General features: G+C 40.0%; 1 protein-coding gene across 1 annotated transcript in view; it reads right to left on the reverse strand.

Annotated features, from left to right (window-relative positions):
- The window catches only part of itga3b (integrin, alpha 3b), a 52,457-nt gene extending 37,387 nt beyond the window's left edge, over positions 1 to 15,070 (reverse strand). Inside the window, exon 1 of the mRNA XM_034055790.3 lies at positions 14,670 to 15,070. Coding sequence (XP_033911681.3) covers positions 14,670 to 14,866 — 197 coding nt within the window. The 5' untranslated portion in view covers positions 14,867 to 15,070. The remainder of the gene's footprint in view (positions 1 to 14,669) is intronic.
- Positions 15,071 to 15,376: the final 306 nt, after the last annotated feature.

Consider the following 15,376-nt stretch of genomic DNA (forward strand, 5'->3'; position numbering starts at 1 on the left):
CAGGTGTCCAATCAAATGTCTCACTAATTAGGTGATTAAGTGCATATTCTTCACTCATAGTCACTCAAGCATGTCACGGTCAAGGATGAATGATCGAGTGATTAAAAAGAAATTGTATTATTGTATTATTATTATTGAAGGAATTTCTAAAACTATGCTGTTTACATTAAATTGTTAGGAGTATCTTTCCTTTTTCTGTAAATGTAAAATAATTGTAACTAAATTAAGAACACCTGTTCAAATATAATAATTACAAGGTTACCATGTGTGCTCTCACAACTTTTTGATTTCCTGGGGAGTCCATTCAGTGAAGTTGCCGAGGGTAAGCAGTCTGTTTATATATATTATATATATATATATATATATATATATATATATATATATATATATATATATATATATATATATATACACACACACACACCCATTTGCACATACATATATAGCTTTAAGTAGCCCACCTGGACTACATTTAAGAACCCCAGAACCTCAAAATTAAACAGAAGTATTTATTGAGGACAAATCCATCTTGGTTTGGTTGAGGTAACAGTAAGACAGTCACTTCTCTTTCACTTTCAGGTCTGAACACACAGCACCAAGCTGAATAGCACATGGTTCAGCTCAGTATCGGGTTTGTTTAAATTCACTGCTAATCTGCTGTATGTTCGTTAAAAGCTATCCAGTTCTTTTAAACATCCATTGTACCTTGTAAAGTGCAGCATAACTGGGGAATTCATCAATTTAGTAATTTATTCCAGCATGACATAAAAAAAAAATCTAGTCATCTGAATTTGACCAGCAGATGTATATCTTTGAAAAAAACAATCAAACAGCAACCAAAGAGACTCCTAATACCTAACTTCAACTGCACAGTCATTGAGAAAGAAGCAATAAAGGTACTTAGCAAACAGAGAAATATAATGAAAAGGGTTGAAAAGTACACCCTTCAAGGTGGAATTTCAAATTGTAAACCTGGCCATGTAAGCAACTGTACAAGTAATAATAATAATAGTGGCAGAGGTAGGATTTGAACCGGTGACCTTCTGGTTGCAAGCCCTGCACTTTAATGACTGGACGACACTGCCTCCTAACTAAGCCACTTTGTCCACAATCTGGGGGCAACAGAAGGTGTGGATGTGTGGAATGTTATGAAAATGAGCTTTGGGGTGTATCTGTGTGTACTTGATAAGACTAAACTGAAAGCTGTGGCTCTAAAACACCTATGCTGTAGGGTATGTAGATCATTCTAAAGGATTACAGAGGCCTGCTGTACAATGCTGCTCACCAATATTAGCACACTGACAAGAAAAATGTGTAATAGTCAAGGCTCTTTCAATACATGTCCTTTGCCTTCATTAGCAGGACATCAAACTATGTTGTTTTGCTGATGATCTTTATTGTACAGGTGAGGCCTACCCTTTCACAAGGCTAGAAGTTTGATATTAAAACCTGTTTTTCATTCCCCCATTTCTCACCCCCATAGTTTCTTCTGTGCACCAAGTGTAAGGCTCAGATGGGGTCCTTTTATCTTTAACAGAGAAGTCAAAATAATATTCCTTCAAATACAAATTCATAAATGACTGGAGCAGTAGTTACTTGGTTTCTAAAATGGTGGCATTCAATGGCAGAAACAGCCACCCCACCCATGAGGGGTCCACTGCTTTTAAGAGCCACTTAAAAAACAAAAATGTGTTTTTTCAATTGTGTAACCCAGGGGTCAGTGTAATGAAATGCAATGTGGGTTGTCTTTTACACTGGGCTGTAAAGAGGCACTGTGTCTATTGTAATCCACAACCAGGGTAACATCTCTCTCTGTTTTTACAAGGCATTTAAATAAGGAATTTAAATAAGGTGTTTAGGGAGGGGAGGGAAGGGGGATATGGACTGTAATTATACAAACGGCGATTATACTGAACAAATGTGTGACTGAATTTCCTTACCTGTAACAGGTAGGTGTGTTCCTTTGTAACCCACCTGTTGCAGGTACCTCCTGGTCAGATGATCTAGCCCACCTTGTCCAATGACAAGACAACAGCATTTCAGCACACTTTGAGGCCTTTTAACATGCACAATCAATCCAACAGTGCATTCTTCATGCATTATTGGATATTAAATAAAAAGCACTCTGTACATGAAGAGGGTGCTTATGGTGTAGTTGAGGAGCAGGACCTCTTGCTCAGTGAAGCTGTGGGGGTTGCAGGGTTAGGCAGTGACTCATCTTCCCGTCAGCCCCGACTACAGCACTCCCTCAACCCAGGTGCTGAGCTCATACAGGTCAGTGCCTGTACAGCAGGCTTCTTCTCTACAGCCCAAATGACGAGTCACTCAAGAACACTTCCCATTAGTGTAATCATGTTCTCACTTGTTGTTTTTGTTTCCTTTCTCCATTCACTTCCTGCGTTACTAATAGGTAGGCGCCCACCTGACTCCATTGACATTACCTGAATGCAATCTTTAACCCTTTCAGTCCTGAATTATTTTTGTCGAGCTGAAGAACATAAGAAGGCAGTCCTTTATTGAGTGTACATGAGAAAAGCCCTGTGAGGTTCAAACATACAGCACTAAGATAATTTTTTGTTTTCGAGAAATTTCTAGAAATTATAAATTTCCACTGGGGTACATAAACCTTTGACTACAACTGGCGGGACCTCAAGAACGAAAGGCTTAAAAGCATGCTTAAGGTTTTAAAATCAATTTCTGTTCACATTCCAATTCAGAATATGCAGATATTTCAAGGACAATACAGGTGAGCAGCTGCTGCTGCTTCCAATTTTCAATTGCTGCAGCCTAACCATGTGAGCAAAAGTATCAGGATGTAGCTGATTAGCTATAGCTTTGTAGCTGAAATATTTGCATAATAAAGCAAAAAAAAAACAACAACAACAAACACAAAAAAACAGATGAAGAACCAGTTATAATGTTAATAGATTTTAAAGCATTGGTTAGCACAAACATTTATTTTGGGCAAATTAATCCCAATTGCAGATGGCAGTTTGTTTCCACATGTTAGCAGTGATTGATGCTTAATCCAAGCATGAGTAATATTTCATAATATCTGCATAAATATATGGATATATTGCAACTGGTTAGAAGTGTGTAAAAAACACAGATGCAGTGGAAGTGACACAGTAACTGGTTGGGAGCCTGGGGAATAGGAGATAAGTGATTTGTGGTCTGTTAACCAGCTCTTTTGTTTTATTAGGTGGTTCTCCACAGGCATTTCCTGAAATAAAGATACATTCATGCTCCAACGCTTGTTTTTGTTGTTTTTTAATTTATTTTTTCTCCCTTCCCTTTCCCTCATTATCTTGTGCTCTTTTGGGCTGCAGGATTGCAAGTACGCAGCACCAGCATGTTTTATGTTTTCCTAAACAGACTACATGTTTTGCAATTGAAACAGGCAGACAAAACTGTGACACAGATAAAGAAGATCTATGGGTGCTACAGTAATGTTGACAGTCTTATCTCTGAATTGTAGACTGTTGCAGAATACGTAAATATTTTCAGTATACTGGTCATTCTCTTCATTAGGCGTCAATGTCATTTTCAGTTTTCACTTTGAAAAGCCCCTGAAGGTTATCAGTCATATAAACATCGTATTTCTGTTCTATACCACTATTTCCATTAGAGTTGTTTCAAAGACAAGAAGCCTTATTGGAAACTAAAAGTTGATATAAACAAAAGGGGGATAGTGTAAAAGTGTACCAGAAAAAAAGTGTTAACATTTATGGAATACTATAAGGAGAGGTAGGCCTAGTTATTTATTTTCATTTAGGTTTAATGGGAAGTGTTGTATGATACACTGGCGTTACGGATTCTGTCCCTTGACGGTGAGATGAGGTTAAAAGCACTGAAACCAGGAATGCAAATGAGCCTGGCTCTTTTGCATTGTGGTTAAGACACTCCCAGTTCGCACACAGCCTCCGCCCGGTTACAAAGGTAAATCATTCACAACTTCAATTAAGTCAAGCAGATATGACACATCAGTTACAGTGCCTTGCGAAAGTATTCGGCCCCCTTGAACTTTGCGACCTTTTGCCACATTTCAGGCTTCAAACATAAAGATATGAAACTGTAATTTTTTGTGAAGAATCAACAACAAGTGGGACACAATCATGAAGTGGAACGAAATTTATTGGATATTTCAAACTTTTTTAACAAATAAAAAACTGAAAAATTGGGCGTGCAAAATTATTCAGCCCCCTTAAGTTAATACTTTGTAGCGCCACCTTTTGCTGCGATTACAGCTGTAAGTCGCTTGGGGTATGTCTCTATCAGTTTTGCACATCGAGAGACTGAAATTTTTGCCCATTCCTCCTTGCAAAACAGCTCGAGCTCAGTGAGGTTGGATGGAGAGCATTTGTGAACAGCAGTTTTCAGTTCTTTCCACAGATTCTCGATTGGATTCAGGTCTGGACTTTGACTTGGCCATTCTAACACCTGGATATGTTTATTTGTGAACCATTCCATTGTAGATTTTGCTTTATGTTTTGGATCATTGTCTTGTTGGAAGACAAATCTCCGTCCCAGTCTCAGGTCTTTTGCAGACTCCATCAGGTTTTCTTCCAGAATGGTCCTGTATTTGGCTCCATCCATCTTCCCATCAATTTTAACCATCTTCCCTGTCCCTGCTGAAGAAAAGCAGGCCCAAACCATGATGCTGCCACCACCATGTTTGACAGTGGGGATGGTGTGTTCAGGGTGATGAGCTGTGTTGCTTTTACGCCAAACATAACGTTTTGCATTGTTGCCAAAAAGTTCGATTTTGGTTCCATCTGACCAGAGCACCTTCTTCCACATGTTTGGTGTGTCTCCCAGGTGGCTTGTGGCAAACTGTAAACGACACTTTTTATGGATATCTTTAAGAAATGGCTTTCTTCTTGCCACTCTTCCATAAAGGCCAGATTTGTGCAGTATACGACTGATTGTTGTCCTATGGACAGAGTCTCCCACCTCAGCTGTAGATCTCTGCAGTTCATCCAGAGTGATCATGGGCCTCTTGGCTGCATCTCTGATCAGTCTTCTCCTTGTATGAGCTGAAAGTTTAGAGGGACGGCCAGGTCTTGGTAGATTTGCAGTGGTCTGATACTCCTTCCATTTCAATATTATCGCTTGCACAGTGCTCCTTGGGATGTTTAAAGCTTGGGAAATCTTTTTGTATCCAAATCCGGCTTTAAACTTCTCCACAACAGTATCTCGGACCTGCCTGGTGTGTTCCTTGTTCTTCATGATGCTCTCTGCGCTTTAAACGGACCTCTGAGACTATCACAGTGCAGGTGCATTTATACGGAGACTTGATTACACACAGGTGGATTCTATTTATCATCATTAGTCATTTAGGTCAACATTGGATCATTCAGGGATCCTCACTGAACTTCTGGAGAGAGTTTGCTGCACTGAAAGTAAAGGGGCTGAATAATTTTGCACGCCCAATTTTTCAGTTTTTTATTTGTTAAAAAAGTTTGAAATATCCAATAAATTTCGTTCCACTTCATGATTGTGTCCCTCTTGTTGTTGATTCTTCACAAAAAATTACAGTTTCATATCTTTATGTTTGAAGCCTGAAATGTGGCAAAAGGTCGCAGAGTTCAAGGGGGCCGAATACTTTCGCAAGGCACTGTATCTTAACTAGTTGTTTAGATTTGTGTTGTTAATCATTGTCTGTTACCACATCCTTCTATGTGGTATTTCTTACTGATGTATTTCTTCAGTGTTGAAGGGGACATGTTAAATCAGTTTAAGTCAGGATGTGATAACTGAAACTGAAAATTATACACAAAGTGATTCTAAACAACAAAAAGAATATGTTAGCTAAGGTAGCTGTGAAGTTTCAGACTGTACCAAGTTCTGATACCTTAGGTTTTGCTTAAGAACAGCCGGTCTTCGTTATATTCTTGTTGTCTGTCTGGGATATGGCAGATAAAAAAGAAAGGACAGAGAAGCTGTCCTACACTCCTAAAAAAAAAAAAAAAAACACTGCCAAGTTTACAGCTTAGTCCACTGGTCTTACCTTCCATTACAGCTATATTAATACAAGTAATGCTTCTTCTTTCTAATTTGCGGCAGTTGTTTTTCATTGTAATTCTTGCGTTATGCCGACTTTATAGCTTTCTCAAGCTTTGGCAGAGAGTTTTAATGGGCATGCCAACATTGCTACACTGGATGCAATTGGATTGAATTTATTTCATCTGAGTTGACAGGGCGAGAGAGAGAGAGAGAGAGAGAGAGAGAGAGAGAGAGAGAGAGGGAGAATGAGAATCAGACAAAGAGCTAAAACACATATTCCTTAAGTCAGCTGCTTGTGCATCTCAGCAAACAGTAAATTAATAATTGTGCTTTGTGGGGTTTTTAGGTACATTCAGACTACTTTTAGGCCATCCAAAGCTCCTGTATTAAAGTACAATGGTAGCAGATGTGCAGCTACAGTGGGATTAGCCTCTGGTAGAATGGTACCACATTGGTATTGCATTTTAACATATCAATGGTATGAAAATGGTATGAAGTACTACACATTGATAAACCACTTCAATACAATACCAGCAGCAGACAGTGGGCTCCTTTGTCAGCACTACTGCTGTACTTAGATTACTATTTGCCATAAAAATGCTTCATGAAGCCATATAAATGGTGACTAATTGTCCCACCCCATTAACGGCTTCCTTGCTGACCAAGAAGACACTGCTAAGTTCAAATGACCTAGGAAGTGCAAGTGTAACCTAGTGTAGTATTTCATATTATGTTCAAAATGAAAATGCATTACTTAAAAACTGCATGTAGATAATGGAAGTGCAGAACAGGTAAGATTTATGGAATTATTTAGTCATGTAGTCCCAGTCCTGTCTCAACCTGCAACCTGCTTGAATCAGTGCACAGCAAAGCATTAGGCATTCCTCACATTCCCGGGGGTCAGAAGGTCTGGGTGGGAGGTAGTGAATCAGATGCAAAGCAGCAGCCACCTCCCCCAGGGAACACAACCCTGCCTTTAAACCAAGTGCCACACTGAAAACTGGAGGCTTGGAGCTTGATTAGACCACAGCATAGTAACAATAACACTGCAGTGCACTCACAATTAGCTTAAAGGTGCTGGTTAACAATGAGCAAGGTTAGGGTAGCAGTAGCAGTCAACCACGATGCAGTCTTCCTCTGAAACACGTTGAATAGTTATTTCATTAGCTGTGGCCTGCCTATAGAAGTATACAGGGGATTTTAATGTTTTTATATTTCAGAAACCTGACACCTAACATTATACAGTGAGAGCTGGGTGGTAAGTAGGTTCATCACCTCAAGCCTGGATAATGAGGAGCAGTTCAGGTGCAAGGCTAGTCTTAAGCCCCTTTCACACTGGCACTCCTAGCCGGGTCCAGACTCGGGTTCAAGCTACACGGGTCACAATTCTGCGTAGTGTGAAACCACCTACCTAGGTCGTACCCAGGTTGACACGGGTCCCAGCGACCCACCTCAGGATGTGGGTCGACGCGCTTTGACCAGGGTTGAACGAGACAAAATGTATGACGGCAGTTCATGAGCCGGTGCAATAGCAAACAGCCATGCCTGCGTGAAGGTTTCACTTCCACAAGAAACATGTCTGTTTATTATGTTTAGCCATATTTTTGTTGATTGAGACACAACATGAGCCAGTTTGCAGCAGGGATGTAGAAACATTCAATCCAGAGAAGATTGGATGGAAGCGTCCGTATAAAGCTAATTATACGGACGCAGTGTGAAATCACGTACCCATCCCGCATGATACACAGTCCTGACCTGGTTAGGTTCTGACCAGGGTAGAGCATACCAGTATGAAAGGGGCTTAACAAGTGTTAGTACAGCATCACACTTCCCACTGCTGTAAATACAAAACGACATCTCATGATTTACACCCGTATAAAAACGACAATGTAACAAGCAGACAGAAGGACGTATGTCGTATGACGTATTTTCCTGAGATCAAGTCGTCCATCTCCTTAATGACATGGTATCATTTTGATTAGGGCAAGTTGCCTGGTCATAGCGTCATTGGATTTGAATGATTGAACTATGAAAAAAGTTACTTAACAGATGATCTCTCAAAACTTGATTCTGGTAGATATTGTTTTAACCACGTTTTCAGTGACTAAGGGACTATTAAAGGGGCAGTTCTGTAAAAAGTAAAACTTTTTTTTTTTAAAGGCTAGAACATTTTAAATAAATAGATAAATTACAACTAATTAGTCCAAGTTCTTTACCTTTCAAATGATCACTCTAGGTAAAATAGGAGAAATTATGTTTGAAGTGCCGAGTGTCAGTGAAACTGCAGTGAACTGCAGCTTCCATGTATAGGGCAGCAAGTGTAAAAAGATTCACCAAATATAATTCACTGATTTAATGTAAATCACATATTTTTTCCTCGATTTAACCAAACAAACTCCAGATTTAGCATAATACATAAATGTTAACAAACACATTCTTAAAAGTTTTGAAGCATTTTTTGTACTTTCCCAATTCACAGGAAAACTGTATTAGTGTTATTGTTTTTCTCCTGTATCCAATTATGGAAATTGTATATTCTGTTGCAGCACTTCTTTGGAGATTTATTGGAGATCATTCAGTGGATTGCAGTACTAAAACTTGCCAAGGGAGATCAAAGTGTTGACTGCAGGATATATTTGTAATGATGAGCTGCAATTGGAATAAACTGCTTAGTTGCCGTAATGGATTTTAGGTACAGTAAGCATAACTGACATTCAATGTAAAAAAATAGCCTGAATGGCTCTCTAGGGGCATCATTAAATACAAGACTCAATTGGACTTTTAATGAAATCAAATTGAAATAATGAAATGTATAAATAAATAAATAATTAAATAAATATATAAACAGCTTTGCTACTGTACATAGAATAATCACCAATCTATTTTTGGTGCAGTATATCAGTGACACACTTAACTTGTATCAGTATCATGGAAGACATAAGATCCCATGACCTAAAACCCTAGTATGCACATGCAAATAAGACAGATCACCTCCACATACTAATGACTGTTCTTAGCAACTTTCATTAATATTGGACAAGCAGGTAACCAGATGTATGTTCACCTATGAAGTGTGGCTTAAATACAGGCTGCTATTTCTCTGAAACCAGGGATTTGCATTCCCAGCGCAGGATACTTAATTTAATTAGTTTTTTTGCTCTGTATATTGTATATTGTATAAACAAATACATATGTCGACCCAGGGGACCTTTTTGACCTGAAAAAAGAAACAAGGACCAGGGGTAACAAATGGAGATAAGATAAAGGGGCATTCAGAACAGAAAATAGGAGGCATTTTTTTACACAGAGAATTGTGAGGGTCTGGAACCAACTCCCCAATAATGTTGTTGAAGCTGACACCCTGGGATCCTTCAAGAAGCTGCTTGATGAGATTCTGGGATCAATAAGCTACTAACAACCAAACGAGCAAGATGGGCTGAATGGCCTCCTCTCGTTTGTAAACTTTCTTATGTTCTTATACAAGCATGGTAAGATCTACAGCAATAGAAAAAACATAACTATGCTTTCTTCCCTACAGCCAGTCCAGTCTTCAGTCCAGACCACTAACCTGCACACGGCCTCATCTACAAATCCTGCAGAGAAGATGAAAATGCAGTAACGTTTCTGCCCCTTGCGCAGATGGCATTCAGCTGCTGCAAACTCTGCTTTCATAGTGGCCCAGCTCTGCCCACAAATGGTCACTAACAACCGTCCCTACTCAGTTACTACTGCCATGTGTCCTCTTCTTTGATGGCAATACTAATTGAAGGTGATGCTCAAGTTAACTGCACTGTACTTCTAGTTTCCCAGAGGACCATCACGAATATTGGCATCTTTGGTTCCCCATGTGTGCAAGTGTCTGCCAAATAAGCTTAATGACCTGATTCCTTCTGGAAGGCTCAAATGAGAACTGTGTAGCAGCTGGCCGGTCTGGAAGCTAAGGATGCATCACTGTTGTATATCTCCCACTGTATGAGCCACATCATATTTGAATTTGACACTGAGGCTTAAAAAAGGACTGATAATAACCAAGGCTTTACAATCCATTTTCTTACCTCCTGTTAGGAGACGGCCATACATCTAATGAACTGTTGCTCCAATTGTGATGAAACATCCTAGCACAAGTAATTGACCATAATCTGCAGAATGCTAGAAGAAACTTTGTAAAAAAATTAAATGACAAACGTTTTGACTGAAAGCCTTTTTCAATTTCTTCAGTAATCTGGGCTGCACAAGCAACTCACAGCTCTTTCTTTTATTCTCAAATAAATGTAAGTTACTTTTTAAAGCCTTGGTTAGGGTGTATGGGGCAGAGGTGATTCCTAGACCGGACCGCTCAGCTGGTACAGTATTAAATTGGACAGTAAGCAGGGGCTGGGACTCAGTCCCCAGTGATGCTGCCTGTCTGTCTCAGTTGCTCAGCTGCTGTAGCACCTGCATGAGATTCATTTCCTACATACACGCCCGTTATTCTCAAATTGGTCATATCTGTCATGAGTTTTATTTCTCCAGTTCTGCACTTTGTTGTTCATCGTCGACTGCAGAGTCGAAATTCGATTTTAGCTGAATTCAGCGTTGATTGTGGAATGACTTTTGCATTGTCTTTGAAGACGTCCCATGAAGTCAATAGCAATTGGAAGGTACTGTAGATCCAAAGTCTAATGGCAGCTTTGGGGACCAGCCAACTCTCTCATGACATCATCAACAAGGAAAAATAAGAAGATACTAGCTAATCCTCATAAATACTTGATCTTGTGGTTCTTTGCTTGTTTTACATGAATGCATTTTTTTAATGCAGCACAATATTGTATACAAGAATACCTTCAGTAGCTTAACCACAATCAGATCATGTGACCAATAGCCAGGGCTGGATTAAAGGACGAGGGGCCCTACGCTAAACCATAATTTGGGGGCCCTATGCACAATAGCTTGTGAAACGGTGTTGTAATTAATAGCCTGTAAGTAAAGTGTATCTGCAAGGACAGCTTTCAGTTCTACGTCAAATGCATGTTCACCATTCACACCTTGCAAAACAAATACATTGTGTAACCCATACTGATCTTGGGAATCAGTCGACTCGTCAGTGACCGCAGACAAGCAACCAGACTGTTTTACCAACTCCATAATCTCCTGCTTGTGATACTCGGCAACTTTAGGTAAGTATTCATGTCTCAGCTGGGATGATGAAGGAATCACTCCACCAAGTGCTACACTCAGTCTGAAGAATTTACGTAAATTCTGGTTGTCCAATTTTTCAAAAGGGATATTTGCACAAACAACGCCTCTGTCAGGTCAAAATGTAATGTGTTTCGTGCGTCACATTTTTCAGAGGACTTATGGAACACGGAAGTCACCGTTTTTTGTTTATTTGCAAGTAAAGCAGTCGCAGTACTACTCTGCGATTCCGCCTTTCTCTTTCGGTGAATACTTGAATCTAAATGCCTGTCAACAGACGATTTTCGGTAGTGCTCTAAGTATATAAAGGGAGAGAAACAAATGCTATGAATTAAACCCTTCTTTCCGGCTGCAGAAAGGCAGTCTCCCGAATTATAGACATTTACCTTTACCGCCTCTGACATAGGACTAAGGACGGATCTTTTCCAGGTGGTAGAGGGCGTGGGGCATTTGGTATTGTACATTAGCAAGAAGCTGCTTGCGTGAGAGACTCTGACCAGGTATGCTGTAATCGAGACTGAATGCCAAGCCGTTACAAAATTTTAAAAATTCAAGTTTCTGTGCACCTCTCTTCCTGTGTGTGTGGGCCTGGCCGCCCACATGCAGTTTTTGTAAAATGTCAGAAAAACGTTGACCTCGTGTGGGTCCCAATTCTGCTGCTATAGCGTAATTTGCATATAGGTTAATTTGGCCCTGCCTCCCTGCCATTTGTTTTTAAATGTAAGTGTTTGCAAAATCGACTTATCTTTAAAAAAAAAAAAAAAAAAAAGCTAGCCAAAGACCAAAGGATCTCCATCACAGCACAAGGATGGACAACGATAATTTGGCTAAAAGGTAAGAAAACAGATTATAAACACTGGACTAGCACACATAAACCCAACAGCTCCCATTTAAAACAAGTCACAGTGCTTATCACTAAGTTAGTTAAGGTGTGTTGCAGCTTCTATCAGCTGGCTTTCAACATAGCAAGAACTATAAACTTTGAAATCAAAGGCTTTGATTAAAATCCACCTGATCAAACAGTTATCAGGAACCTACCATTCAATCAGCCTTCATATTGACCACACTACAGCTGCCCAACCACTTTCTAACTGTAACTAACCAATAATATGTCTACCTTGATCCCAATCCTTGCTATTAAATGTTATGCCTCAGGTGATTTTTTTTTTGACAGTCCATATTATTAAGAATGGGGTGGTTGGGTGGGGTGTTTTAGTACAAAGAAGTTAAATATGCCCTTGGGATACCAAAGGAGACAGGGCAGGGCAGGGCAGGGAATCAAAGCTAAAAGCTTTAATCCACCTGGCAGGATACTCCTTAGATTGTCAAAAATCAAAAGTCGGACCACACTAGCTGAAATAAGAAATACCAATGTATTTTTTTAATACTCTATATTCCAGCGTATTGTATATTAAGCTAAATGTCTTGAATTGGCCATACAATGGTAGTATTTTCATTGAAAAGCTTTCTGAAGGGTTCTACCATAACGCTGTTTAATTGCTATTGTGTTTATCGTTTTATTTTAAAGTGCCTTGGGATCTCTTATGATGATAGGTGCTATAGCCCTATTATATTTGCACTATTCTTCCAGTTTTTATATGTTTTGCAATTTTTTATTAAACTGCCGCTTTTGTAACTATCCAACATAGGCAGGTATTTCTCGACAATCATTACAAGCCCTACCTGTTTACCTAACGCGCGAAGGACCCCTTTTAATTTTTAACCAGAGCTGTTTCAAATGTATTAAATACTACTACTATGCCTACTACTACTACTACTACTACTACTACTACTACTAATAATAATAATAATAATAATAATATGGCACCGACGAGAACAACTGTTCTTTTTTTTTTGTTAAATAATTTAGTCGTTGCCAATTAGTTTTTTTTTATTATTTTCTCCCCAATTTGAAATGCCCAATTATTTTTTAGGCTCAGCTCACCGCTACCACCCCTGCGCTGACTCGGGAGGGGCGAAGATGAACACACGCTGTCCTCCGAAGCGTGTGCCGTCAGCCGCCCGCTTCTTTACACGCTGTAGACTCACCGTGCAGCCGCCTCAGAGCTACAGCGTCGGAGGACAACGCAGCTCTGGGCAGCTTACAGGCAAGCCCGCAGGTGCCCGGCCAGACTACAGGGGTCGCTGGTGCGCGGTGAGCCGAGGACACCCTGGCCAAACCTAACCCTCCCTCCCCCAGGGCGACGCTCGGCCAATTGAGCGCCGCCCCCTGGAAGCTCCCGTCCACGGTCGGCTGTGGAATAGCCTGGACTCGAACTCACGACGTCCAGGCTATAGAGCGCATCCTGCACTCTAGCGAGTGCTTTTACTAGATGCGCCACTCGGGAAGAGAACAACTGTGCTACGTGCAAGAACAGTAACTACTCCTTTATAAAGCAATGATATGAAAACAAACACGAATCATGCAGGTAAAGGGCGAGTTCAAACATCCATTAATCTTGATGGAACAAGCTGTAATCTGAATTTGCCTGACAAAAATGTCAACCAGGTGTTGAACATATTTTTATTTACAGCCCACAGCATCTTCATGTATTGCTTGTACAGTATTATCATCGTGCAGGGACAGAGAAATACATTTATACATAATTCTCTTCTTCTTTATCTTCTTAATAATACTACTACGACTTCTACTACTACGACTACTAATAATAATAATAATAATGACGTGCATGCAAGTGTCAAACTTGACTAGATAGACATTTACATAACATGCAATCATTATAACACTTAATACACTTGAGATGCTAAAAAAAAAAAAAAAAAAAAAGCCACAACCGCCCATCAATTAAACAAAAAACAACGTATAACTGCGATTACTTAGATAAGAGAAATTATTTCCTGATAAACAGGTAGGGCTTGTAACTTTTTTTTTTTACATAACAAAAATACGGCACATTAAGTGTAACAGTAGAAGTGATGAATGAATATTTTCATTCACTTGAATAAACAGATATTACTATTACAAATACAATGACAGGTGACATACGCACCCATTCACAAGCACCATGACTACACTCCCGTTTCAAATGCAGGGTACTGTCTCCGAAGGATGGGAAATAACACGCATTTGTCGCTCCAGTGCCCTTTAATTTCCTACCAAAACTGCCCTCAAAACAGATGTCTTCCAACTTTAATTAAAATGACAGCGGAGGGGGGGTTGTTTGTCCTCCAGTGGAGCAACACTTACTTGCATGCAAACTATTCATGTACAGAAAACCTTGAACATTTTTTTTTTTTTTTGAAAAAAAAAAAGGTCAATGATAACTTTAAAACTAGACATAACTGGCCGACAAACATGCATAAGCTGTATACAGTCACACAAACATCATAAGAGCTTTTGAGTCGATTCCCACGCTATGCCACCTGCAACTCAAAAAACGCACTGTAAAACGCTTTTTTTTTCTGCTGCAAAATGAGACAACGTTCCCAAGGTGTTTGTCGTCTAAGGAACGAGGAACAATACTTACAGGTATCTGTTAGCCCCCTCTGTCTGTTTGTGCAGTGCGACGGAAAACCCAAAGAAGCTCCCGCTCGTCTGCCCTTCTTTGACGACCGGGAATCGGGTGTCTATGTTAAATCCAAGGCAGATTTGAATCCCACCGTATAAGGCTAATAGAAAAAGGCAAAAATCCCGTGAGAACAAGTGCATCTGATCAGAAGCCATGTTGGTTCTCGCTATGATCACAGCTTTACTGAGGGAGTTAAAATGATTTCTTCGTTTGATACTTCGGTTTCAGCTTTTGAGTTCCCCCCACCCCACCGCATGAAGAGCTCTGACTGGAAGCGAGTATGTATATGTGTGTGTGTGTGTCTTCTTCCTAGCCTACACCTCTGCCTCCCTCCCTCACTCACTACACACCCCTTTAACCAACACACACTGAATAAACTGACTCTTTCAAACCAGCCCACATTACACCTTCCTTCCGGGGAGACGGCTCAATCAAGCATCAAAGCCGCTGTGCTCTGCAGACTGCGCTGTAGGGTGCTGAAACGTTGCTCTCAATAATAAAAAAAAAACCAAAAAAAAAACACGTCACTATACTGTACGTGATTAGATTTGCAAATGAAGGAATCGATGACTGATACCCGCCCGCCCCCTTGAACGTGCCAGATGTACTTCATACAAATGAGTGAACGTTAATTAAAGTCAATAACCATTATCCCTACCTTTATT

This window comes from Acipenser ruthenus, chromosome 33 (genome assembly GCF_902713425.1).
Source record: "Acipenser ruthenus chromosome 33, fAciRut3.2 maternal haplotype, whole genome shotgun sequence".
NCBI classification, from domain to species: domain Eukaryota; kingdom Metazoa; phylum Chordata; class Actinopteri; order Acipenseriformes; family Acipenseridae; genus Acipenser; species Acipenser ruthenus.